This window comes from Mesoplodon densirostris, chromosome 17 (assembly GCF_025265405.1).
Source record: "Mesoplodon densirostris isolate mMesDen1 chromosome 17, mMesDen1 primary haplotype, whole genome shotgun sequence".
NCBI lineage: Eukaryota > Metazoa > Chordata > Mammalia > Artiodactyla > Ziphiidae > Mesoplodon > Mesoplodon densirostris.
In genome coordinates this window covers 16848522-16876476 of record NC_082677.1, presented here as the reverse complement: position 1 = coordinate 16876476, position 27955 = coordinate 16848522, and the positions used below count along the sequence as shown (strand labels likewise).

The window sequence follows — 27955 nt, the reverse complement described above, 5'->3', positions numbered from 1 at the left end:
TTGGCTAAAGTTTTTCTACAGACAAAAGGCAGGCTGAGGACATAGGGAAGGACCATAGGGTATTGCTCCATTTCAGTTCAATATTAGGAAGTCTAGTTATGTGAATTCACCATATTAATGATCAAAGAAAAATATGTATCTCTTTAGATGCTTAAAAGTAAAATTCAATGTCCATTACTGATGAAAAAATTCAGTGAATTAGGAACAGATGTGTACTTCCCTAACCAAACTGAAAGTCAACATTATGTTTAAAGGAGAAATACAAGTAGCATTCCTATTAAAGGCAGGAATAAGATTTAAATGTTATAAACAGTTAGAAAAGAGAAAGACATACAAAAATTGAAGAGTAAAGTTATCATAATTTGTATACTTGGATAACCCAAAAGGATCATCTGAAGATTATGAAAAGATTTCAGTAAGATGGCTTAATATAAAATCAACATTTTCAAAAGCTTTCATGCATTTAAACAACTTGTTAGAAGATGCAATGCAAAAAACAAAGACCTTTTTACACTTACAGTAACAAACAAAAAAGCCAAGGTAACCAAGAATAAACCTAAGAAATGTTCCAGATCTATATGTAAAAAACTTTAAATTGATCCTGAAAGACACAAGAGCAGTCTTAAACAAATGCAAATATTCTTGAATAAAAAGAGTGAATTTTATAAAGATGTTAAATCTCCCTGAATTAAATAACCCTGTGTTTAAATACTACCAAGATAATTTTGTAACTAGTAACTATATGTATGCATCAGAACAAATTCCAAGTGGATCAAAAATTAAATGCTAAAAGTAATAGAAGAAATTTGGGAGACTTAAAATTCTTTATTGCAAAAATCAACACAAACAAAGTTCAAAGACAAGTGGGGAGAAAAATATTTGCACCTCATCACAAAGAACTAATTTTCTAGAAACTGAGAAGTAAAAGGACAAGCCAATAGAAAAATGGGTGAGAAAATGGACACTAAGTGAATGGAAATAAACCAGATTGCAAATGCATTTTTCCTTTGACTTCACTAATTTTAGTTCTGGGAACTTATACTTGAAACTGTATAAAAAAGATAATACAGGCAAAATTATTCATTACATCTTTGGTTGAAATAACACAAGATTGGTAACAACCTGAATGCTCATCTATGAGGGGCTAATTAAATAAATCATGTGTACCTGCATAATGTGTTTAGGTTATCAGTTGGTACAGGACCTCAAAATAATAGAAGTCAGAACAACAATGTATTATCTCTCACTGTTCCGTGGGTTGATGGGGCTCAGCTGAGTGCTTCTCACTTAGGAATTCTCGTGGAGTTGCAGTCAGATGGTAGCTGGGCTGGAATCACCTGAGATCTCCACTGTTTTCCTTGCCCTGTCTGGGGTGTGGGCCAGCATGGCAGAAATAGCTGGGGACCAACCGAGCATCTCTCTATGCAAGGTCTCTCCGTGTAGCTAGCTTGGGCTACCTCACAGAATGGAGGTCTGAGGGGCAGCAGACTTCTCCCCAAGCACCTGGCCCCCCAGGGGGAGTGTCCCCAGTGGCAGGAGGTGGGAACAGACAGCTTCATGCCTGACCTACAAACACAGCCTCACTTGCACTATATTCTGTTGACCAAACAAGTCACTAAGGCCACCACATATTCAAGGATCCATCTCTCAATGAGAAGAGAAGCAAAGAATTTGGGGCCATCTTTAACTTGCCACATAATGAAAGCATATGCAGTTATAAAAAAGAATGAGGATGGTCTCTCCACTGACACGGAAAAACTCCCGGTTTTGTTGAGTGAAAAAAGCTAGGTGGAGAACACTGTAAAAAGTTTCTTTTGAGTAACACAGGAAGGAGTGGGGAATACAAACCCCCATGTGTGTTTACTTCTATTTTAATAAAGAAAATATAAGCAAAAAACGATTTTGTCAATGAGAACAATGGGTGCACAGGTACAGAGATAGGAGAAAGATATCTTAACGTATGCCTTTCTGTATTATTTTGACTTTTGAAGTAAATTGACAAAATCCTTGGATCTTAAAAAAAAAAATCCAAAGGTGCTCAACTTTGCTCCTTTCCTCAGAGCTTTGGAGCTACTTGGGGAAGGAATAAGGGGTCCTATTTTTACAGTCCTACAGGTTTCCAAGGAATCTTCTGTTTTACTTCCACAATAGTTAAAATCAACCCAGAAAAATGGTCCATCAGTTATATGGTTAGTTACAGCTGATAATATTGCCTACAAATTGTCATATTTGTGCTGGCCTGAGGGTATGGACAGGGGGTTTATTGTCCTTCATTGTCAAACCCAAACTACCGTTTAAAATGCAATTTAAAATGTTGAAATTGTCAAAGTCGAAGATAGCCAGGGGTGTGCTGGTTCATGAAAGCCAATTGTTAAATATTCAGGAGTTTTGCAAGCCATTTGTTAAACTATCGGTAGCTTAAAATCAACAGGACGGCTGATTCCAGTATATAAACAATTCAATTTCAGGTTGCAGTGAGTGTTACAAATGAAAAACACAGGGAAGTGCGGCCCAGAAGGAACTGGGGAGAGTGCTCACCTATACCAGGCCATCAGGTAATGTGACACATGAAAATAATAGATTTCGTCAGTGAGACAGGATTTTCACTCTTTTCCTATTTTTGTAAGAAACCATACAGACATGGGTTGTATAAGGATTTTTTTTAAATAGTTAACATTTATTGCACAGTACATGTGCAAGACACTATGTGCTTTGCAAGCATTATCTTGCTAATCATCATAACAACTTTTTGATGTAGGCACTGTGATGGTTGTCATTCTACAGAGAGAAAATTGAGAGTGCAAAGGTGGAAAGTGATTTGCACAAGCCAATAAGCAGCAGAGCCAGACTCCAAATCTGGTGGCTTGGCTCCAGTGCCCACTCATTTAAACATCTTGCTGGAAGTCCATTACATTATTATTTGAAAAACTCATAACACATGAAGGAGAAAAATAAAGTCACCCATAATTCTAGTTTCTGAAGATGACCACTATAAACATTTTGATCTAAATCAGAGGCTTTCAACTGTTTCTCCAGCCCAATCCATCTGAGGACTGTGACTCACTTCTGTGAGTAACTTTGGCTCAGTCTGAACAGATATTGTCAAGGGTATGAAGGTTGAAATCTGAAAAATCCCACATGTGGTTTTTATATGGTCTGCTCACTGTCTCATTTTATTTCTTTCAATAAAGGGCATGGTTTTTCAAAGTTCACATTGCCCATGATCAAGTGTAAAGTTTGATATGTTTTTATTGGAATGGCTAATGGAAAGCTTTCCTGCATTGTTCCATCCCTACTGATTTATCGGTACTCTCATTGGCCAACAACTTGCTTTACTTCTCTGAAGATGCTAAGGTATTATGGAGCTATACACATACATGCAGAGTCACAATATGATACATGTGTTACCTGAAAGCATGGTTAATATTCAAATACACACATACAAACAAACATACACTATTTTTTGGAAGAGTTGGGTCAAAATCAATTCTGATTTTGCCAATCACAATCACTTTGAGTCACAATCACAAGATTATAATAATATTTTCAAATGTGTTAAAGAGAAAGGCAAAACCAATTCCTTTTTAATCAGAGGGTTTAAATTTTTTTTTCTGTCATAAGTTGATGGCCACAAAGGTTTTGAATGGTTTTCTAAATGTATTTCAATATTTGGGAAGCTAAAATGACTAATGATTATATGCGTGTGTGTTTCTGATGCTCATTAATCACAGGCAAATTAGTAGACAGCTCAGGTTCAATTAATAAATTATCCCTGCAAATTTGGGCATCTTGAACTTTCACAGTGGCACTTGTTGAATCTGGGAAAGTGTGAGAGACTTCTCTGTAAACTGGTTTTTCTTTTGGTCAAATGCTTAATTTTAAAAAACTTTGATGTGTGAAGAACTTATAATGAAGACAAAGTTTTGTGGAAAGATATTATATGCCAATAACTTTAACTGATCGTGGACATTAACCAGTTGAATCACATTAGCTATGACATATTTCGAGGCTGTTAACCTTCATTTTAGTTCTCCTTGATTTAAAATTTTTTAAATTCCTGATTTTTAATTGGTTTTCCCATTTTCTTCACTCTGATTTTTTCCTCTTAGTTTGTTAGTGCTCGGTCTCTATGGAACAAGGCTTTGCTGTGGTGGGGTGTGATTCAGTCTGGCCGGTCCCGCCCACGGGGTGATGTTCTTGTTGCTTTGTTGAGTGCCTGAGTGATCCATTCTTGAGCGATTTGTGACTTCGGTCTCCTTTGTGTTTGTCACTAGTGTTTTCAAGCCTTTTTAATTCAGGTCTTTATTGAAGAAGATACTTTAATGATGTTTTTCATTCCTGCAATGCAAGTTTATAACAGTATTTCCAAACAAATGTGTTCAATAGAGATGAAAAAAGTCAAACTGATTTTTCCGTAAGCAGAAACTTAATTTTTTCCTAACGTAAGACAAAGCTGATGCTCTAAATGATTTTGAATCTCCTTAAAAGTTTTTCCGCCCTTGAATAAGATAAAACAAGTCATGTTCAGACTGGTGTTTATTAGTCGCTGGCAAATTAGTAGATGGTTCCTGACACCCCCTGCTTTGTTTGATTAATGTATTCTCTCTACAGTGGGGCCTCATTGGCATTTGTTGATCTGAGAAAGCATTAGAGATTCCTACATAAATCTATTTTATTTATTTTATCATATGCTTAGTTTAAAAAATGTCTTATATAAAAGATGTCTTTCCTTTTTCTCAGTTCCAATTGGCATCAGCCTAGCCTAATCCAAGGCCGTGACACTGGAGGAAAATTCAGGGGCTGCAGAGTCCATAGCCATGGACCAAAGCCTACTCTGAGTTTTCTCCTCCAGGACAGAAAAGAGCAATGGCCAGGATTTGGGGGCACTTTACTTTTTGGTAATATGGGTTCATTCCAATCCAGGTTGGGGCACATTGAGTGAACCTTACTGCATGTTTCAGGCTCCAAACTAACCATTTGTTTAAACAGCTGGATATTTTAGGTGAAAAATTCAGGTTTAACGTTTTTTTACACCTCTCCTGTTTAGTTCACTCCAACTATATGCATCTGATGTAGGTGTTTTATAAGGGTGCACGAGCCAGTATGTATCAGTTGAACATTAGGAGGGTGCAACCCAGTGGCCAAGAGTTAAGACCAGAGTTGGGCAGGGCCCAGTTCTTACCTCGGCACCTGTTTCCCCGTCTATAAAATGTGGATAATCATGGCACTTACCTCACACTTGCAGGACTAGAGCACGTGGCTGATGCCTGGCCTATAACAAGTACTGGACCAATAGCAGCCACGACAGTATCACCACCATAGTTTCCCACATGAGCACCTAGGTACCTAACACTGCCCGTTGACTGGAAACTGCTCTATCAGGTAGACACCAGGCTACGACCAGCCCCCTTCTCCTTCAGCCAACTGGAGCCCTCCATGCGGGGGAAGTGAAACAGGAGAAAATACTCTGAGGCTTCGCATTTGGAAACCGGAAAACAGATGCGCAGAGCAGCGCCCACCTCTGTTTGAATTGTACACTGTGACAGGTTTTCTGATGCCACCTTTACAAGGATGAGTTAAGCAGTTCGTTGACATATCATTATCACGTTTTGAAGTTAAACAGCCACAGGATCTATGAACTCTCATCACGCAGTTAATTATTCCTGGATTTCTCTGTGCTCTTGAAACATATTCTATTTATTTAACCATCCCCTGGGAGCACTGGCTGCCTTTGTCCCCGTGACACAGCCAGTGGTGTAAAACCTCTGCATCTGTCAGATTTCTCCATGTGGAACATAATTGCCTAATTTCCATTTGAAAGTACAGCCCTGACATTACAACTACATAGACCCACCAATGATCACAATGATGTCCTGACACCTACAAGGGGATGGGGGCGGAGGGGTGCCTGATGCCATAATAAATGTGCACCAGATGAATGCTTGCCTTCAGATGGACCAGGTCTGAGTTTACAGCTGCAGATGAAGTGTTCCTTGGGAACAAAAAAAAAAAAAAGAAGAAGAAAAGACTAAAGAAAAAGAAACCAACAGATTAGCATCAGCGTGAGTCTGGTGGAGCCAGATGGCTCTCTGTGGAAACGGAGCTTTCCCGCTTTCTTCCAGTAACCCCGACCAGCAGACAGCGAGCATGCTAAGAGGGGAGAAAAATGATCTCATGCCTCAGCCAGGCACATGATTCTCCTTCTTTCTCTCACACACAACTTGAGCTGAAGGAAAGTTGGAAAAGAAAAAGGGGTGAAAAAGAAAGGGCGGGAAAAGTCAGGTTGTCATTAAGAATAAGCTGGTCAGAGCCCAAAGGAGGGTGAGACGCAAGCCCCTGGCCAGGCAAGGCGTCGGACAGCCAGGCTCAGATGCCCACGAAGGGGAGAGCCATGCCGAGGGAGGTCCGGGAGGTGGGAGGGACTCAGCCCATGTCCACCAACTTGTCCAAAGAGGCTTCGTGTATAAGAGGCTGGGAGATGGGTTAAGAAGCCATGGGATTAAGCTCTGTGCTCCCTTGGGGAAGGACGGTGGATGATGTTTTCAAATTCTTACTAATGAAAATATTCGCCTCACTCCGTGGGCTGGAGGCCAGGGTGTTTGTAATAGTCCTTGGCCTGCTGGACTGGGTCGGAAGCCGGACCAGCCATCTGCTTGGATCCCAGTCTGCTGTGTCCCTGGCCTGCGCCCTGGGGAAGGCCCTGGAGCCAGACAGAGTTCCTGGGTAAAACGAACCTAACAGGTTGTAAGTGTGGGAGGGAACCTCCGAGGACCTAAGGCTGAGAGGAGGCTCATCCCAGCGTCACTCCGCCGTCCCTGCTGAGCAGAGCATTCACTGCTCATAAACAAAAGTCTGTGATCTGGAGTGACAGCCAGACCTTGGACTGATGCACCTGGGGCAGGCCACCAGATGTTGGTGTCAGCGCGCAGCACTGGTGGAGGCCGGCAGTGTGCAGGAGTCCCATGAGCTAATCCGCCCTCTGAGTGAGCGTGTACCCACCCCAGCTTGGCACTCAGGCTCCCGAGGGCTCCCACCCAGAGAGGTGCGTCCCAGAACAAATGCTCCCTCGGGAGTGCCGGGGGCTCACGGAGCACCTTGTCAGCCTGGCTAGGTCTCCCTGGGCACCTGAAGTTTGTCTCCACCAGTGTTTACTCCAAAGAATAAATAGTAGGCTCCAGGGGGATGCCAAGTGCACGATGTAGTCATTCAATTACAGCTGGAAAAGATTACTTTGATCCTAATAAACATGGAACAAAATCCTCTCCATTTTCAACCAGGGCTGGGGCACCTGCCTCGCCATTTCTGGCATCTTCGGTAGAGCTGAGCATTAAACTGGCATATTCTATCAGGGCCAAGGAAGCTGCCAGCTGGGAGCTGGGGCCACAGGCTCCTGCTTTTCTCCTTCCAAAAACAAAACAAAAAGCCACTACTCCACCAGGCAACCGTTTTGCTCTTCATCTCTCGGGCAGTGTGCTACCACCTAAAAGCGTTCCTAGTTCTGTCTGGGTTGGCTTTCCTCCCTCACTGCTGAGCTAAAGGGTTTTGAAAAGAAAGCATACAGGGAAAGTAACAGGAATCGCGAGCTGGGTCATCTTTCCTTAGCCCCACTTTAGCAGGAAGACCACTTAACTGGAGCATTAAAAAAAAAAATCACATTCACAGAGGGATTACTAAGTGTCCGTAACTCTTCTAAGGGCTTTGTGTATATGTCACGTAACCCTCATGACACCCCTATGTGGCAGGTCCTCTGATTATCCCCATTTTACAAAAGGAACATTCGGACACAGAGATGATGAGCAACTTTCCCCAACACACACAGCTGCCAAGTGGTAGAGCCAGGATTCAAACCAGGCTCTACCTGGCTCCAGGGTCCACATGTCCAGGCTACCCTGACTTTTTTTAATGTTGTAACGTTGAACAGCATGTCTCCTGCTTAGACTATTTGCCAGCGCCGGGGTGTGATCTTGGGCTACTAAATCTCCCTGAGTTTGTTTCCTCATCTGTCAGTTAGGGACTGGAAACATTGTCTTATCATGGGGTTGTTGCCAAGAGCAGAAGTAATGTGTCACATACATGCAAGGCCAGTGCCTAGAATTTGGTTATCTATAATGTCAGTAGTTACTATTGTTGTAAATATCAAGGGCATCTTTGTGCTCTTGTATTTCACTGTGAGGAAGGTGGGGCAGCTGTCACTAACCCCGTTTTACAGGTGGTAAAATTGAGATACCAAGACATCAAGCAGCAGAGTCTGGCCAAGAGCCCACATCTCTGGAGATGGCATTCAGTCTAATCCTGGCTTGCTCTGGCCCTTCTGAACTATGGGCCACACCACCTATTTCTAGACATGTGACACAGTTGTTGTCTGGAAGGACAGCAGAGCAAAGAATTCAGCTCCTTCCGCCTTCCCTTCCCCTCCTCCTCCTGAGATCGGCAGCCGACCCTCAAATCTGCCCTCCTAGGAACTGCTGAAGACAGTTAACGCCTCTTGGGACAAGTGTAAGGTCCCAGCAAGAATGAATCACAGACTTACGTGTGCCCTTCCGATTTTCCTTCTTACATAGGTTAAAAAAATACTTCTTTTTCACCATCACCAAGTGCAGATGCTAGACCAGCAGACCACTTCTCTGCCGCCCCGCGCCCCTGACCCCAGGCCTCTGAGGGCATTTCCAGCACTCGCCACCGCCCAGGTGTCCCCATGCCGCAGCGACAAGCAGTAGAGGGGCCTTCTGAGTCTGAAGGCAGCCGGCCAAGGGACCTGGTGGCTGGCGGCACTCTGCCTAATTTCCCAATCTTCCCTAACTCTGCCTTTCCGGCGATTTTCACATTTTCTCCTCCATTTTACTTTCAGAAAATCTCTGGGGAATGCGGCTTTTGTTCTATTGCTTCACATAATTCCCAGGGCTGGGGATGAAAATGATTTCCTTTCACAATCCCTGGCTGAGTGCCTTTCACATCCCGGCTGTGTTCTGGGGCGATTTGTAAACTGCGGGGTCTGGGGCTCTTTCCTCCTCCTCTCTCCCAGCATCATTTAGAATAAGACATTGCGCACGGCCAGCTCTGAGGTCAGGGTGTCCTCTGAAGTCAGCCACTGGGGCTTCTGCTCCAAGGCAAAGACTCAGTGGAACCACAGTGGTGAGAGGAGGAGAGCAGTTCATTCCCGTCAGAAGAAAACAGAAGGAGGCCCTACAGCCCAACTTCTCATCCACGAGAACAAACAAGACCCAACGTCTCTAAGCATCGGGGTTGGCTTTGACCTGAGACTGTGAAGCACATTTTCCAAACTTGTCAGGATTGTGTTTCACTTCTAGACCTTTATTCTCAAAGGGACAATGAGGAAGAGACGCAGCTTAAGAAGTCTTGAGCTGAGAAATGAAGTTACTTTTCTTTGCTGCCATTAGACTGAGCAGGGGAAAAATTAACCCGAGGGCTTCGTGTTTCCCTGTCACAACACAGCACAGAAACCAGACGGCAGCGTGTCATTAGGAAAGCGATGTGCCTTTGAGCTGAAGACCACTGTCCGTCAGCTGCCTCCACGGATTCCTGTCCCTCCACTGGACGCCCTCCGGGTGCCAACGGGTCAGAAGCTGAAACAAGACAGAGGAGTGAGCCGAACAGTCAGGCCTCAGACTGGTCCCGGGTTCTGTCTGAGCCCAGCCCCAGGGAGCGGAGTGTACACCATGGGCTTACTGTGCTCCCTCCTGAGCAAGAGAACAGCTGAGGCCACAAAGGTCCATTCAGACATCTGCCTTGTTACATCTTTTGTCAGGCTGTGTCATCTTGTCGGTCACTTACCAAATCTTTACTCGTGCCTAACTCACATAACAGCATTGAGCCTCCATACCTGCTGCCCTGTGACGATCTACGAGGTCTGAGCATCCGTACACACAGGGTTCAGACCCAGTGCTGCCATGGTTCATCACTAACCTCTCTGGGCCTCGTTTGTCCTCATCTGAAAAGTGGGAAAATAACGATTATACCCTCCTCCCAGGGTTGTTGTGATAATTAAATTAGATGCGTTCTACAAAGTGAGTACACAATGCCCCCCCACACAGCACAAACTCAAAGAGGCCAATTCTTATTTCTAAGTGTGGGAAGGAGCCCATGGGGGAGGCACCGAAAAAGAACCTGGGTCTGTGAGCCACAACGAGGAGGGAGGGAGCGGGACTCGGAAGGAATGGAAACAAGGAGGCTGGGTAGAGACACATCTCCTGCTCACCCTGCACTTTCATTTGGAGAGGTCAGCATCGAAGATTTTACAGTAATCTATATTCCCATTTCTCTCTCTCTCTGTCTCTTTTTTTCTTTTCTTTTTTTTTTTTTTACACTAATCATTGTTCCAGAGACGGTCAAGTTCAGAGAGGCTCTCATATCTGATTTGAAGCTCTAGAGTTCTAAAAATCAGGAAATGCAGGCGGGGCTTTGTCTCCAGCCTTCTGTCCCCAAACGAATGGATGACTTCCTTTGCCATTAGGGGCTGTTAGCACTTCCCTTCCTCCTGAACCTGGATCAGTGATTACCTCTGTTTTAAGATACTAAAAGCAATGGGTAATTTTTAGCACAAAACAATCAGATGGAGGCAAGTTCAATTTGCTAATGGACCAGTCATTAATGAACATAATTGATGACACATGTGGAAAAACGTGGGCTACCGGACCTGTCCCCAGTGTCTCCCAGGCTCAGGCCCAGGATGAGGTGAGAATTTGGCGGATCTAGAACCGTGTCACTGGGGCAACTCTGGGTGATGATTCATAGGGAGTATTTTGCTCATGCAGAAGTTGGGGCTAAACTGACAAGGTTCATAAACCCCCCAGATGCGGCATTTGTATAAGGTATGGGTTTAGACGGGAGCTGGCTAAGTGGAGTTGTCATTAACTACAGGTTCATTTGCGCATCATGGCACATCCCACCCCACTCCACACACATGCAAAAGACTGACTCCTGCTCGGCAGTATTTTATGCTCTTTGGAAATAGATTATTCCCATATGGGGTGGGATTTTGGTTTTGTTTTTTTGCTAATTCACTACTAGTCTTATTCCAAATACCCTTTATCCCTTTCACTTTGAATTACAGAGTTCATTGCAGTATTGTTTTTCTTTGAGATGTAAGCCCTATTATAATTTTAAAAGGAATTGAATTTTTCAAAAATGGAAACATTCAGGATAAATGATAAGGACAGTATGTTTGAAAAGTCTGAGTTCAGTTTTGTTTTGGCACCATCGCAAACAAAGGAAAAAGGAACTGATTACAGATGGGAATGTAGTTTTTTTTCCTACTGAGAGAGAGTAGTACTGCCTCCAGTTTGCCCATCAGCATCAGAAAAGGGTTCAGCCTCCCCATCTAGTGTCTCCCTGTGCCTCAGCTTCTCCAGATGTAACAGGATACTAGACCATACATCCGTCTCCTACTCAACTCACAGAAATGTTATAAAAACCTATGAGAGAAAATCTCCATAAAGTAGTACCGTGATCACAGCACTTATTTGGTTTGTCTTTGTAATTGTACCCCAAGTAGGGCTTACCCTAACAAAAATAAAAAACTGAACAAGAAGGGGTTGGAGTTGCTTTAAAAAAATAAAATAAAAAGAGGGACTATAGCAAAGAAAACTGTCTCTACCTATCAACAGTCAGGCTCTGTATCTGATGTGCTTCTGCTTCCAGACGGCACCAAGATTTCTTTGTAACCAGGATGAATAATCTATTTTCTGGCTTAACCTCTCACAAAAAATTTTGGACGTAAACTCCACACTAGGAAATAATATTTCACAAATCTCTTAGTCTCCCCTTTATGCAACACCTTTTCATGTTTTTCTTCCAATTTCTCTTCTCAAAAAATTTTCAACTTAGCTTTTCACTGCTGATTCCATTCTCTTGCATCCACAGCACAATTTTCTCTCTTCTAACCTGGCTGTGTCTCATTTTCTCACTTGTGTCTTAACTGTGGTCCTCCTCCATACCTACTCCCATTTCACTCCTATGAAACTCTCCCCTTTCTCTCCTTGAGAGAAAATCCCCTGATTAACAGTGAGAAAAAGATGACCAGCTAGGATTGTGTTGGGGGAAGAACTGAGATGGCCTACGGAAAGCTGGACAGGCCAAATTTTGAGTTCATGCTGCCTGACAATTCAAACGAGACTTGGTCAACATGGAATTGCAAGACTCTCTTGGAATTTCTACACATATATATTTGACATTTTACCCCAGTGCAATTCCACAATCCAGATGGTAGAAGAATTTCCTTGTTTACTTGAGATAAATTCTCATTCATCATCTTTTGCTCCCATGAGACCACTGCTCACAGCCCCTGAGGACTGCCTATTAGGAGCATCATTTTGCTACAGTTTAATGCTCATTATCCTGCAGAGTTAGGAAATGCAGCATTCTGGCTAATTACATTTTCTGACTAATTGAGAATTACAATGTACATCTTCCATGGATTACTGATATCTAGACACCAGGAATAATCTAAATACCAAAGCTAAATTGAACTTGGTTAGTCCTTCTTGGAAAATTCAGAGGCAACTTCAGAATATCAGGGTCATCACAAATGGATGCAAATGTGCAGAGGTACAAGATAATTGGGGTTTCCATTTGATACAAAGTAAATGTGGCTTTTGGTGTGTAGCACCATGGGAAATAAGTGTACCATTTCAAGCACATTATTTTTTTTTATAAAACTCGAAATGTGTTTTGAAATGTTTTAAATGTTTAAAGGAAAGAAATTCATCACCTGATAATTTACCAAACAGTATATGTGATAATCCCAATTCTGTAACAAAAAGTACATGTGTACACACATATCCTCACACACAAGTCTGGGAGGGTGGGCACCAAAATTTTAACAACAGTCTCTCTGGGTGATGGAATTAACAGGTGCTTTTGTTTTCTTCTTTCGGTTTATCTGCACTTTCTGGTTATAAAAAATAATAATTCCTTCTATAACGTAAATGAATAAACAATCCTTAGTTGAGCAAACTAACGCAGCCCAATAAATAATTAAAAGCAGCACAGAAACCCATTTCAATGTAGATTAAGAATAGATTAAATGAAAAGAGTGGTAGCAGAAGAAATCTTCCCCTGTTTGGAAAACAGCCATCACACATGCTATGTTGTCAAATGTGAACTTGGCCGGGGGGCGGGGGTGGGGTGGGGGGGAGCGGTGCAGAAGTGATAGCAAGGTGGAGTCTGGGAGAACGCTGTTGTCTTGGGGAATATACATGGGATTTGGGTCATCGCCTGGATGTTACAGGCAGGGCTCTGTGGTCATAAAGGATATGATATGATTTGGGGTTACAAGAAGGGATTCTTTTTTTTTTTTTTTTTTTTAATTTGGCCACGTCGGGTCTTCACTGCTGCACGCGGGCCTTCTCCAGTTGCGGCGAGCTGGGGCTACTCCTTGTTGCAGTGCGCGGGCTTCTCATTGCGGTGGCCTCTCCTGTTGCAGAGCACAGGCTCTAGGTGCGTGGGCTTCAGTAGTTGTGGCGCGTGGGCTCAGTAGTTGTGGCTTGCGGGCTGTAGAGTGCAGGCTCAGTAGTTGTGGCGCACAGGCTTAGTTGCTCCGTGGCATGTGGGATCCTCCCGGCCCAGGGCTCGAACCCATGTCCCTTGCATTGGCAGGCGGACGCCCAACCACTACGCCACCAGGGAAGTCCCACAAGAAAGGATTCTTACATTTGCAATTAAAATAGTTCCTTGTCTGCATTTCTGCATCTGTTTCTAACCTCCTAGATAGAATCAGATATGGGAAATCACAACTTGGTTCAGTACTGATTCTCCCCCACTGGGGAGGGGGCTTGGCTGGAGCCTGAAGTCAGACTCTGTCGGGTCTCCCCAGTATCCCGTCCCGGTCCTTCCCAGCACAGGGACGGTTGCTGACCTTTCCATCCCACCCCACCCGTAACTCCCACCCTGCCCTGCTCTGGCCTTTACTCTGAGGGGTCTCCACATGTGTGGAGCACCTTATCTCCTCCCGCTTGGTTCCATCAGGGTTAATTTTCCAATAAATTGACCTGCTCTGGGGGGAGGGCAGGCTGACCGCACCATAGTGTTCATGGGTGTGAACAGAGAAAGGAGCCATGGATGCTAGAAATATTTGTGGAGGGAGACCCCATCAGTGAGAGAATTTTATCCTAGTGATGAAAAGGGTTCAATGGAGTCTCCACACTTGGGGGAGGGGTTGCCATTCTAGGATCACCCACCCCCTTGCTTCCTATTTCTGTCCATGGGCAAAAGAGGCCATGCCCTGGAGGAACTACATCTCCAGCTTCCAGAAGCCCCTGCATTCTCCAGGGATCAGAGCAGAGGCCACATCCTTGCCATGCCCATTCCTGCTGTCAGCTGCACGTCCTCTAAGAGTCTTTCAAGTCCTCGGTGTGTCTCCAGCCTCACCTGTGCTCGCTGTCAGCCCTGTAACACCCTGCGCTCACCTTGCCTGGGCCTCTCCTTCTGCCCGCTGATCTAAAGCTCCCTGTGTGCAACAACCCAGTATTATTTTTTAACCCCTGTAGTACCACTTACAGTTTTGTACCAAGACTCACATATTTTTTAAGTGAATGAATTCTCAACAATAGGGTCCCTAAGTGATTAAGCAGTTGGCATACTTGACCTGTCTTCAGCACTTTACAGCTTCCGGATGATACACAGTATCTCATATGTTCCTCAAAGCCACCTCCCTCGTAAAGCAGGCACTCTATCACCTGTGCTTTCAGGATGAGAAAAATGAAGCGAAGAGGCTGAGGCTCGCCCGAAGCGACACAGCTGGTGACTGGATATGAGGACCTGGATCCAGGCCCAGGAATTCTGATTAAGGGCCAGTGCTCCTCCCACTATGACAACGGTTCCTGGGCCCAGCAGCTCATCCGACTGCCCCGTGGAGATGGCTGACAAACCAGAGTGGAACAAACCCTGCTCTGGACCTGCTGAGTCACTCTCTGCACGAGGCCCCGCCACCTGTACCGTCAACCACAGGTGATTCTGATGCCCTCCCACCCACAGCTCTGATGCCACATCCCGGCCAATGATACCAAAGCTGACAACCAGTGACATTACCCAAAAGTTGCATGTTCCTCCAGTATTTACCTGCTTATTTGTAAAGAGTTCATTTACACCTCCCAGGATCTTCCTTCTACGAAACGTTGCTGGGTTAACAGGTCAGCTTCTAGAAAGCCTGAGGTTAAAAATGGCTATGCCATTCATCAGCCCCAAGTAGAAGAGACCGGGAAAGTTTGACAGCCATGCTCATGAAGGCCTCAGAAAAGCTGTTGAAAAGCTTTGGAGGCGAGACCGAGGGCCCAGGTTCCGCAGCCGGGCTCCAAACCAGCTGGATCTCAGCTCGTTGGACACGTCTGGGAAAGGCACTTGTATCGTCAAGGCTCTGTAAAGCCAGGGGCAAGGACCCTGGCAATTAAGTGACCACAAACCCATCCAAGAGTTACCCATGGGGGTGGGAACGTTCTTCCTGTTGGGAAGAGTGAATGAAATATGAAGGGAATTGGGAAGTTCCCCAGCAGGCGTGCTGCTTAGACTCAGTCCGGAGAGAGACCCTCAGCGCTAAAGTTCTCCAGAACGATTAGGAATTGTTGTAAGAAGTCCTCCGAGCTGATTTAACCTGCCGTGAACCCGGCAAGTGGACACCCACGGCCTGTGATTTATGGGGAGGGGTCGCCTCCAGAGAGCAGCCCGGGCTGCCTGCCTAAGCGCCGTACGCGGGTCAGCCTGGAACCCATTACGATAATCGTCGGAGAATCAGCTTGGAGACAAGTTGAAGCAAGTTGAAATTTGAAAAACACATTAACAGGGGTCTGAAGAGATGCCAGAAGAGCCTGCCAGCAGGGACAGCTGGAAGGCCAATTTTTTAGTCAATACTGAAAGGTGGTTGCTTAAATATCTGAGTCAAACACATGATTTCTCTCCGGCTCAATACTCCCGTTTAATTGCGCTGGGGAGTCTCTCCACTGACACATCTAACACCCAGATACAGAGCCGAGTGAAAGAAAAGCGTGTTATTGAAGTGCAAATGAGGTCCTGGGTGGAGCCTGCAGGCTGGGTCCGGCTGGAGAGGTTCCTGCCGCCCCGCAGGCGCTGGCTGGGCTTCCCGGCCGACCCCACCCCCCACCCCCCCGCCTCCGCCACCGGCAGAGTAGGGCTGAGGGGGGCGGCCCGTCTCAGCTGCGCTCACAGAGGGCTCTGTGGGTCGCGCCTCGCCCCTGCAGCTCCGCGGACTGCCCAGGCCCCGGGGGGAGCCTTCAGGAGCCAGGGTTCTCCCAGCGAGAGGGAGGCACGGCGCTGGAGCCCAGTCAGGGGGAAATGCGTGCCCCTGGGGAGCAGTCGCAGGCTTGGCAAGCAGGTGACAGCCTGGTGAGGTTGATCGGTGAGCAGAGCCTTGATTGGCGTCCTGACGTTGGGAAACAGGCTGATCTCTGAGGTATCGAGACCCAACAGCCTGGCCTCCGGAGGGAGTCCTGCCAGCCTGGTGGCTCCTGGTGGTTCCCAGGATGACGCCCACAGAGGGGCCCAGGACTTGAGGTGAGAGTGGGGGCAGCCCTCACCTACCTCAGAGCTAAGCAGGACGTTATCAGGTGTAGCTAGAAACCCAGGAGAACTGGGACCTCAACCAGGATGAAAAGAAAAGGCAGGCCCTGGGGGCAGGTGACACGAATCCCTCAAGGCAGAATCAGTGATAAGGAAGAAGCCTGGTGAACTCGAACGTTAAAAGCACTTCCTGATTCAGTGGGTCTGGGTCTGGGGGGCTCGCCTGAGGCCCCTGGCCCAGCTGGCTTTGTCCGTGTTTCCCCAAGCCTCCGGCTCACAAGACACAGTTTCCCATTCACCCCCAGTGCGTGAGCTATTCCTTGTTCACAACTCCGCTAATCACACCCAACAATCAGAAATCTGTTCAGGTGGGGCTCAGGGGATCTGACGGAAACATGGCTGGGCCATCCTGAAGCCAAGAAGTCCAAGTGCAGCTGCCTATGCTTGAGGAAGCTATGAAATCGATCTGGTCTCTTCCTGAAGGAGGGCTCCCATGGATGTGGGCTGCCGCAGACAGACAGCCTGAGGATCAAGTCCTGTTCCTCCACTTGCTGGTTGTGGGACCGTGTACAAATTATACAACCTTTCTGAACTTCAAGTTTCCTGCTTCTCTTATGGGACTAGGCACGTGACTGGTGTAGCCCAGGACTTGTATCAAATACGATCATGTGGGTAAAATGCCCAGGACAACAAATATCAGTTCTCTAGCCTTCCAGTTCCCCCCACCCGCCAAACTGAGGTGGCCTCAGTTTACCCTTCTCTTGCTGTTGGGTTTAGTTTTTGTCCAGGGAAGCAGCAGTGAAAAGAGGTACTACATCAGGGTCCCAGATGAGAAATTTGTCTCTCACCTCTAAGCCAGAGGCCAGCCCTGCCCAGCCCTGTTGGTTTCTCCCATGGAGGGACCCCCTTACGCAGCAGAAGTTTGAAAAATGAATCTCTTTGCCTTCCTGGAGCAGGCGTTCTTAGGGCTCCCCTCTGAGCTGTTTATGGAGCAGCCATTGAGGAATACGATAGCAGAGGTCTTCTCCCCTTGGGTGTCCCCATGGAGACCCAGCAGCTCCTAGCTTGCCCCGTGCTTCATGCTCACACTTCTTGTGTGTGGATAGGGAAGCGCAAGGCCAGGCTTTCCACGGCTCTGCCCACCTCCCTGACTTCGTCTCCTCCAGCTCCCTGCCCCTCCCATCCCTCTCTAGACACGCTGGCCCTCTTACTATCCTTTGAACTTGCCAAGCTTGTGTCTTGCCTTAGAACATGGTGCTGCCCGGAAGCCTGCACCTGGAGAGCCGAGTGGCTCTTTCCCACCAAGAATGCTGCTCCTTCCAAGAAACCTTCTTGGCCCTCTTCTCCATCACTCAGTTTTATTTTCTTCTTAACGCTCATCACTACCTGAAATGATCTCATTTATTTTGTTACATGTTGGCTGTCTCCCTCTACTCAAACCCAAGCTGTGTGAAGGCAGGGACCTCATGTGTTTAGTTCAAGGAACATCACAGATGCCACATAATGCCTGGCCTCCACTCTCTGCGTTCCTGGAGCATCAAGAAACATTACTGAATGAATGAATCTATGAATGTTACATTCCAAACTGTAATAGCATTGGACAACTGTTCAGGGCTTGAACACTGTCAGAAACATGCTAACTGTAAGCAGGTAGGGAGAGGGGAGGGGAGGAAAACGCCTCTGGGTGATGGCCAGAAGTCTGCTTTGAGCTGCTCATGCTCCAGAATCCAAGATTCCACCTGCCCCCAGATCAGAGCAAGGGAAGTTTTGCGCCGTCTCCTCTCACTGGAATTGAATAGAAGGGTGCTGGTCATTCCCTCAACCTCATGTTCTGGGATCAAACTAGAGGGAAGTGTAAAGGCACTGGGGCAGTGCCCAATGCCAAGGGCTCAAGCGACACTCAACTTAAGAGATATCTGTTAAAAAAAACAATAGCTAACTCTTTGCAAGGATTATTAAGCTGTTCTAACTCTACGTGGATTGTCTCATTTGTCTTATGAAATGGTCTCAGTGACCAGGGAAGGTTCTTGAAAGATCCCTGGGACGCTATCCTCTGTAACAGACACACACTGCTGCTTTGCCTCAAAAGCTTAACTGCACCGGGATCGCCGAACTCTAAATGAGGTTTCCAGAAAGGTGAGGGAAAGATAGAGAAGCATGAAAAATAAATACAGAGAGAGAGAGAGGTGGAGATTCCCCCCAAATCCCTTCTGCGTTCCACACGCACAGGGTTGTGTTTCTCTGCACAGAGATACCTGACCAGGGGCTCGGCTGGGGGCTGACATCCGCCCAGAGGAAGGGGTGACTTTCCTCCATTATAAGCCATAACCGGGTGCTACCTACCCCCTACCTACCTGGGTGCCTTTTCCCATTTTGTACCAGACACTGTTTGGGGTCCGGGAGGGGCTGTCCCCTCCGCCCTTTTCACATCCTCTCCCTGTCCTCTTTCTCAGGGTCCATCTTGAGATCTTCAACCAAGACATCCTTACTCATTTCCGTTTTGTTTTGTTTCCAACTCAGAACTGAAAGTGCGTTAGATTCTACTGACCCAGACCATGTTCCAGAATCCTGTTTCTCAAATTTCCAGCTTGAGAGCCACCCGCAGGGGGGGTCTGGGAGGAAGTGGTCTCGGGTGTGAGCTAGGCACACCTAGTTTGTTAATCCTGTACAGCCCTCTGTCCTGACAGGCGATGTCAGTGGGTGAAGCGCCCAGAGCCTAGAAATTCAGAAGCTCTAACAAGGGTGGTTCCTGGTTCTTATTCGCCAAAGCTATTTCTACTTTTTAATGTAGATGTTCTATCTCAAGTGTCTCCAGCAATAAAATGTGGCCAAAACCAGTCACAGCTCACAGGCATACTAAGGTGAGCTGCTATTAGAATGACAGCAGCACCAAAACCATTTAAAAAGCTTTCAAAGTCCTATCTCTTCGTTGGTATAGCCCCACTTTTAAAAACAGTAACTATAATTCATTTGTCCCAAAGAGACTTCCTTCCTAAATTAGCTACGTAAACGAGGAACCTCTGGATTTAGAGATTTTCCTCTGCAGGCCCCAGGAGCAGCTAAAGATTAGCTTCTGTCAGAATGAATCCATTTCCTTCACCAGTTTGCTTCAGAGGTTCAGGAAGGTTTGCCTTCGGCTACTGGGTCTCCCCTTCAGGTCAGCATTTCCCAGCATTAACTAGGGCGGTTGTTAAGAAACCCTGACCGTGTGGGGGGGATGCGCTCCTCCATACAGCTGAAGGAGGCCTCTTTGATGGACTCCAGCCAAATGGTGGGGTTTTTTTTGTTTTTTAAGATGTTGGAGGGCTTCCCTGGTGGCGCAGTGGTTGAGAGTCCGCCTGCCGATGCAGGGGACTAGGGTTCGTGCCCCGATCCCGGAAGATCCCACATGCCGCGGAGCGGCTGGGCCCGCGAGCCATGGCCGCGGAGCCTGTGTGTCCGGAGCCTGTGTTCCGCAACGGGAGAGGCCACAGCAGTGAGAGGCCCGCGTACAGCAAAAAAAAAAAAAAAAAAAAAAAAAAAAAAAAAAGATGTTGGGGGTAGGAGTTTATTAATTAATTTATTTATTTTTGGCTGTGTTGGGTCTTCGTTTCTGTGCGAGGGCTTTCTCTAGTTGCGGCAAGCGGGGGCCACTCTTCATCGCGGTGCGTGGGCCTCTCACTGTCGCGGCCTCTCTCGTTGCGGAGCACAGGCTCCAGACGCGCAGGCTCAGTAGTTGTGGCTCACGGGCTTAGTTGCTCCGCGGCATGTGGGATCCTCCCAGACCAGCGCTCGAACCCGTGTCCCCTGCACTGGCAGGCAGATTCTCAACCACTGCGCCACCAGGGAAGCCCCCCAAATGGTGTTTTAACCTAAACTCACTCTCTTGCCATTACTGGAGCCAGGTGAGTCACAGATTTTGTCTTTCTTCCCCGTTTTCAAAGCCAACAGACAATGAGGAAGGTGGAAGTTGCCAGTGTGTGAAGAAAGCCTGTCTGGAGCCTCCCTGGAGGCTGAAGAGCAGAGGGAGGCTGTGAAATCCTCCCCCAGCTGCAGGAGAGGCTGAGGGAAAAGCCCCTTCCTTGGACAGGGAAGAACCTTGAAAACAAACGCATGAGGGACCCTTTAGGCTGGGTCCATCAGGCCAACTCAAGAGACATCCTAACATCCAGGATGCAACAGAAGAGTGTTCAGGGCAAACTGGTGGCACGGATCCTCAGGGGCTGTTACCAAATGGAAGGTTGCAGCGTGGGCGTGGGCAGGGATGGTACCCACGCTGGCCCTCAAACCCAAGGAGCTCACTAAACACAGCTGAAGTTGTTAGGGAAAAAAAGCAGCACAAATGACGAGGCTTATCTTTTTTGCTTACCCTCGGGATCAAGCCGAGTTTGAGGTCTCCCCATGATCTCATCCTCTGAAGCATTCAAGTTCCGGATCACAAAGTATGTGGTCATTTTCCCTTTCCCTTTCACTTCAATTTCACCCCTCTCAATTATTTCAAAACCTTGATTTTCCAGAGCTCTGCCCAGAGAAAAGAAAAATGCCCCTGATATCCAAAGATCACAGGTCTGCAACTTGAGAGTCGGCTGCAATGGGAAGGGTGATGCGAGAGGAGGAGTCTGGGACCCAAGAAGAGGAGTACAGGGAGGGGACCATGCAAAGGGACAGGGCTGCGGGATGACTATGGAACGTGGACTTGCTTATGTACTTACTGGCCGCTGAGAGATGGTGGAGACAAACCACAGAACGGTGCAGACCAGCAACGTTTCAGATTCATGGCCAGCTGCCTCAGCCAGGGCTCAGCACTCATCAACCTTCCCTCGTCTTGGCCAGTTTTGTGGAGATTGCAGACCTTCACCATCCTCGTCACGTTCCCGCATTTAGCACCTGTCATCCTCACCCTCACGCTGCTGACCATGCCTCCTACTTGGTGACGTGATCCATCCACAAAACTACAACCCTTAGGGCAGAGACCCTGCACCTTCTCATCCCACTGACCACACCCATCCTTTCCCCCAACCTGAGAGGATGTCTTGTTCAAGGGCATCCCACCCATGCTCCCTTCCTACCTCCTCAATGCTTGGCGCCCTGGACCACCTCTTCCCTTATCTTCAGCTCCCTCTTCACTTGCCACCTCCCCTCAGCCTGCCAGCACGCCAAGGTCTCTTCCGTCCTAAATAGAAGTAAAAACCTTCTCACTTGATTATCTTCTGCTTTAAATCCCATACAGACACAACTGCTGTTGTAGCATGAAAGCAGCCGTAGATAATATGTAAATAAAGATCCTGGCTGTGTTTCAATAAAACTTTATTTACAAAAACAAGCAACAGCCGAGATACGGCCTGTGACTATAATTTGCCAATCCCTGAACTGGACGATATGCTCCTTGAGAGCAAAAACTATCTTATAGTAGAGACTCAACAGTATAAATTGTCTGCCACAATGTCCTCTGTAAGTGTGGCTTGGAAGGAAAAACACAGGCTTCCTCCACTACCCCCACCTGGTGGCTACTAGGTACTCTACCTTCTGGAAGAAAAAGGGACAAAGAGAGGCATGAATAAGTGAATGGTTACCTGTAGGCCCTGAGGCTAAGATGCATTTTGTTGGGAAGCCCGTGACTTTCCATCCTACAGACTGTATTCACAGTGTCACCAAACAAGCAGTTCCATGGCATCTTGTCCCCCATGACACCTGCCAAGACTGGTGCCATAGGGATGGATGCCCACTCTGATCTGCAGAGAGAATCTCACTGAAAAGGGACCATCAGATACTCTTGTTTTTATTTTTAAATTAAGGTATAATTTACATAAAAGGCATACATAAAATGCAGACCTTAAAGTATTTAGCTCCACGAGTTTGGCAAATATCCCTGCAACCACCATCCAAAATAAAATACAGACTAGGTCCATCACCTTTGCAAAATTATCTTGTGCCCCTTTCAGTTAAGGTCCATCCCTCCCTGCAGAGGTCACCACTTTCTTATTTCTTCTCCCAGAGATGAATTTGCCTGTTCTGCAACTTCACATAAATGGAGTCATATAGTATATCCTGTTTTGTATCAGACTTCATTTATCCAAATCAATGTTTTTAAGATTCACCCATACTGTTATATGTATCAGTAGTTCATTCTTTTATTTCTAAATACTAGTCTATTGTAAGAATATATCACAATTTATTGTGTCCAGTGTTCTCTTCACAAACATTTAGGTTATTTCCCATTTGGAGCTGTTGTGAACATTCTTTTACAGATCTTTTCATGGACATACATTTTTCATTTTTCTCAGGAAAATACCTAGAAATAGAATTCCTGGATCACAAGGCAGATGTATACATGTATTACAAATATTTTTCCCATTCTGTGATTTTTATATATGCATTTTCCTTAATAAGCAGACATTTTTAATTTCAATGAATGTATTAGTTTGCTAGGGTTAACAAAATACCACAAACTGAGTGGTTTAAACAACAGAAATTTACTTTCTCACAGTTCTGGAGTCTGGAAGTCCAAGATCAAGGTGTCAGCAGGTTTGGTTTCTCCTGAGGTCCCCTGCTTCGCTAGCAGATGGCAGTCTTCTTGCTGTGTCCTCACGTGGTTTTTCTCTGTGCACACACATTCTTGGTATCTCTTCATGTATCCAAATTTTTCTTCTTATAAGGACACCACTCAGATTGGATTAGAACCCACCCTAACAGCCTGATTTTGACTTGTTACCTCTTTAAAGGTCCTATCTCCCAATACAGTCACATTCTGAGGTACTGGCGGTTAAAGCATCAGCATATGCATTTCAAAGGGAACACAATTTGGCTTAGAACAATGAAGTTAACCTCTGTTTTTCTTTCATAGTTTGTGCTTTTTGAAGCACTAAGAAATCATTGCTTACTTCAAAGTCATGAAGCTATTCTTCATATTTCCTTCAAGAAACTTTATGGTTCTATCATTTAGGTCTGTCATATATATCAAATTAATGTTTATAAATGGAGTGAAGTAGGATTGAGGTTCATTTTTCTTCCCATATGTATATTCAATTGTAACAGAACCCACTTTTTTTTTTTTTTTTTTTTTTTGCGGTATGCGGGCCTCTCACTGTTGTGGCCTCTCCCGTTGCGGAGCACAGGCTCCGGACGCGCAGGCTCAGCGGCCATGGCTCACGGGCCCAGCCGCTCCGCGGCATGTGTGATCTTCCCAGACCGGGGCACGAACCCGTGTCCCCTGCATCGGCAGGCAGACTCTCAACCACTGCGCCACCACGGAAGCCCCATCTTGATCTTTTAATTTATTACATTGGGGGTTTTATACAGCAGCTGTATCTGTGTTTGCAATGGGCCGGTATCACGGACATGATACATGGCCAGCTTTTACTCTGAAGACTGCCATGGACACCATAACCAGGACCTGCAGCATTTCTCAGCTTCCAAATCATTGAGGTGATGGTAAATGTGCATTTTCAGAATCTCCTTCCTAGGGATTATCATTTGGGAAAATCCTATTCCATCTTATAATTGGCTTTATTTATTTTTAGTTGGCTGTTTATTTTGCCGATCTGACTGGCAGGAGTGGGAAAGGGATCTAGATTTTAAAAGACTGAGACACTGCTCTATGCCACCTCGGGGCAGTTAGGATCAGCTGAGCAGACAGAAGAAGACATTTACTTTTCATCACCAAACGTGTCCAACTTTTACAGTGTGAACAAACTTCCGTACGTGGAAGAGTAGCTTCCTGTATTCCTGTGAGAAAGGCGAGCAGATGTCTCGCTCGTGGCCACGTGCTGAAGGGAAAGCTGTTCTGAATACCTTCTGGCACCCCGGTGTCTGGACAGCTGGCTGGAGACAGTTACACACCTCAGCCTGAGTTCCAAGCCTGTCAGACGGCACGCTGGATATACAGTTTCCCTAAGCGAAGAAAAGTGGGCTGTTGAGTAAACCTGAACCACTTGTTGAAAGTCTCGAACAAAACGGCAGGAGTTAGGAGTGAGCTGGCTCCCTATGGATCGAACGCTACAAAGTCAGTGAGGAGACGTGCTCAGCGCTGTCCTCGGTCACGGACAAAGGAAGCCAGCGTGAATCGCATCACAATCCCGAGCTCCACAGCCTCTTCTCAAATTTGAGAGAATAACATCCTAATATCTCTATTACTTAGTAACATATGCAAGAGAAGAGACGAGTTGGGAGAAATGACCCATTTTAATGACTGTCACATACCCAGTAACCATCCGAGCAGACTACTAAACAGAATTCCACTTTTTTGTGCGAGGTGGCTGGTATTAAGCAAAGAACTCAGTTGCTCTCTGCCTGGATGGGTTCTGCAGTAACAGGATTCATCACTTCTTTTGCAGACATTCTCATCCCCAAGGCAAAGTTAGCTATTCTTTGAGCGTGGCTTCCAATAGGCACTGGTACACCCCCTACCACCATAGAAGCATCTACTATTGCTTCCACCTGTAAGGAGCAGCGGTAAGGGGGGATTCAGAGGGTTTTCTTAATGCACTAAATATAACACTAAATATTTTTGTCATTTTCCATGTATTGATAGAAGGACCATAGTAAAGCTGGTGGTTATTTTCTAGGGGCATGAGGGGGAAGGTGAGAAGAAAAATGGCTCAGGAAACAGCCGTGAGGGAGCCAAAAGGGCTTTCTGCTTTTGGTGGAGCCACGTCCCAGAGAAGACAAAGCTCCTGGGGTCATTGTATGATGCTGTGTATTAGACCCACATTATTTAGGTTAGACTTGCTGCTGAAGTGAAGGAGTACTATTCTCCCCTCAAAGGCAATCTTAGCATTGGGTAGTATAAGAGGATTTTTTAAAAATTAAAATCCTAAAATACCTCTAATTCCTTCTTAGTTCTTCCTCCCATCCCCACTCTCATCCACACCAAACCCCAGACCAGTGAGGGGAGAGGAAAAGGAGGACCCACCGCCAGGTACGTGACCTGCCTAGGCACACAGGGACACGCAACCCAGAGCAACCACATGCTTACTTTGTAGACATCGTGGACACTGGTTAACCTGTCGAACTTGGAGTATATTAAATTCAGCATATTCACCATCTGGATAGGTTCGCAGGCAGCACAGATGTTCGTAAATGTCACTATGTTGCTGAAGACAATTGTGCACGTTTTAAATTCTCCTGCAGCATAAACTGGGTGCCAGTGATAGCCAAGGATGGAGAACACCAGTTCTACTAATTCTGTATTCAAGTGCCCTTTGGGAACCAAATCTGACTGTGCCTTGGAGTAAAGGAGCCGGAATGCCCATCACCATTCACCATCCACCCACCAGACATTTATTGTCTCTTATGATCTGCTCATAATGCTGGAGAATCTTATACTGTGAAGCAGACGGGGTCCCTGCCCATAAGGAGCTCCTAGTCTAGTGAGGAGACAGAATGCAAACAAATACTCAATAAGACATGCAGAGGGGGCTTCCCTGGTGGCACAGTGGTTGAGAGTCCAACTGCCGATGCAGGGGACACGGGTTCGTGCCCCGGTCTGGGAAGATCACACATGCCGCGGAGCGGCTGGGCCCACAAGCCATGGCCACTGAGCCTGTGCGTCCGGAGCCTAGGTGCTCCGCAACGGGAGAGGCCACAACAGTGAGAGGCCCACGTACCGCAAAAAAAAAAAAAAAAAAAAGAAAAAAAAATTTTTTTTTGGTTCCTATGCCCAAAACTTAAAAAGAAAGGGAGTGTTTAAGTAGATCAGAATTTTAAATGTTAATAGTAGTAATAATAATAACCTCATGGCATTGGGGAAAAGCCACAGTACATAGCTTTATAATTCCCTGGTTGTTTCATATAGGGGTGTTTGATTTCCTTAGATCATAAATTCTCTGCGATCAGAGATGACTGTCAAGTGCGTAGACATTAGAGAATCTGTATCCAGCATCCACTGGTAGGTGATGATTTGACATGTCTGTGCATTCACATAAATATCAGAGGAAATCAAAATGGCTGAAGGCATTTTAACGGATAATTTTTGGACCAGTTTATTTTGCCTCATTGCCCTTTGAATGAGTTCATGATCAATTCAACTTTATCAATCAATTTTATCCATCAGTTTTATCCAAGGAAATTGATCATGACCACACTTCAGTGGTCACCATCTGTCACACCTCCCACAGGACAGTGGCATGAGTGGGCACAGGCCTCTCCTCCACCTTCAAGATGCAGAAAGAGAAGCTTGGTGGAATTGAGCCATCCATGGTAGCCACAAGGATGGGGAGTGGTCACATTTAGAATCCCACCCTGCCATCGCTACTGTGTTCTTTTGTCTCTTGGTAGAGTGATTTCAGTGTCATTTCCTTTTTCTTTAATGGCAAACTTGCTCTTGCACTCACTAGTTCAAACCCCTTGGCACTGCTTTCTTCTGTGCCTATCAAGAAGATGCTGCATTCTGGTTTCTGGAGGATGCTACAATGAAAAGGAAGGCAGTGGTCCTGACAAGCTAAATCCTAGCATCCCAAACCCTAGGTACTCCTCAGGGACTTGAAAGGTCCCCCAAGCCATAAAAGACTATATGACTGGGAGCGCAGTGGTTAAGAATCCACCTGCCAATGCAGGAGACACAGATCCGTGCCCTGGTCCGGGAAAATCCCACATGCCTTGGAGCAACTAAACCCGTGCACCACAACTACTGAGCCTGCGCTCTAGAGCCTTGGAGCCACAGTTACTGAAGCCCGTGCACCTAGAGCCCGTGCTCCACAACAAGAGAAGCCACCGCAATGAGAAGCCCACACACAGCAACGAAGACCCAACACAGCCATAAATAAATAAATAAATAAATAAGACTATGTGACTTACTCCTCTCCCCAGCCTATCCCCGGTTCAAGAGGGAAAGGGCCTCTTACTGATTCATCAAATACCACATGGAAGGGAAAAGCACTGCAGAATGTCTTCTCTTCAATCCAGAGCCACTCGGGATAAATTGGTTCAAAGGTGTCCCTGAGATGCCCTGGATGGAGAAACAGAATCCCGTTCACAGGCAACTCAGGCCACCAACACAAGAGAGTATCTCAAATGTTTCCCGGGCAAAACGCAGTCCCCGCTGCTCAGCACAAGCTCCCTCAGCGTTTCCAGATGGCCACGGCAATTCTGCTTCCAAATTAAAACAAACAGAAAACTTGCTACCAGGTTGAGAAGCCCTCCTGCCCCCTGCCAAGTTTCTGCCCGCCGCTGAAGAGTTCCTGGGCCAATTGAGTGTGTCTCGCCGTGAAAACAGGGCCGGCATTGAAAAGCTGACAGCCAGACAATGAGCTCGCACAGCACAGCGCGCACGCCCGGCCGGTGTCAGGGACGTTTGCCACGGAGCTTTGGAGACTGACAGTTTTGGGTGGCACATGAAAATTTAACCAACAGCCCTATTTGGCAGGGGGTAGAGATTCGAAATGGAGCCTTTTTGATATGAAAATCTCCTAGACAAAGCATGTCAATTGCATGTTTGACTCGCTTGCCATGG

At 46.2% G+C, this 27955-nt stretch overlaps 1 protein-coding gene across 1 annotated transcript in view; it reads right to left on the bottom strand.

Moving 5' to 3' along the window:
• Positions 1–19102: 19102 nt before the first annotated feature.
• The window catches only part of LOC132477396 (guanylate cyclase soluble subunit beta-2-like), a 29858-nt gene continuing 21005 nt past the window's right edge, over positions 19103–27955 (bottom strand). The window contains 9 exon segments of the mRNA XM_060079763.1: positions 19103–19243; positions 20389–20587; positions 20673–20729; positions 20854–21027; positions 22080–22219; positions 22221–22238; positions 24796–24942; positions 25481–25729; positions 27348–27451. Coding sequence (XP_059935746.1) covers positions 19103–19243; positions 20389–20587; positions 20673–20729; positions 20854–21027; positions 22080–22219; positions 22221–22238; positions 24796–24942; positions 25481–25729; positions 27348–27451 — 1229 coding nt within the window.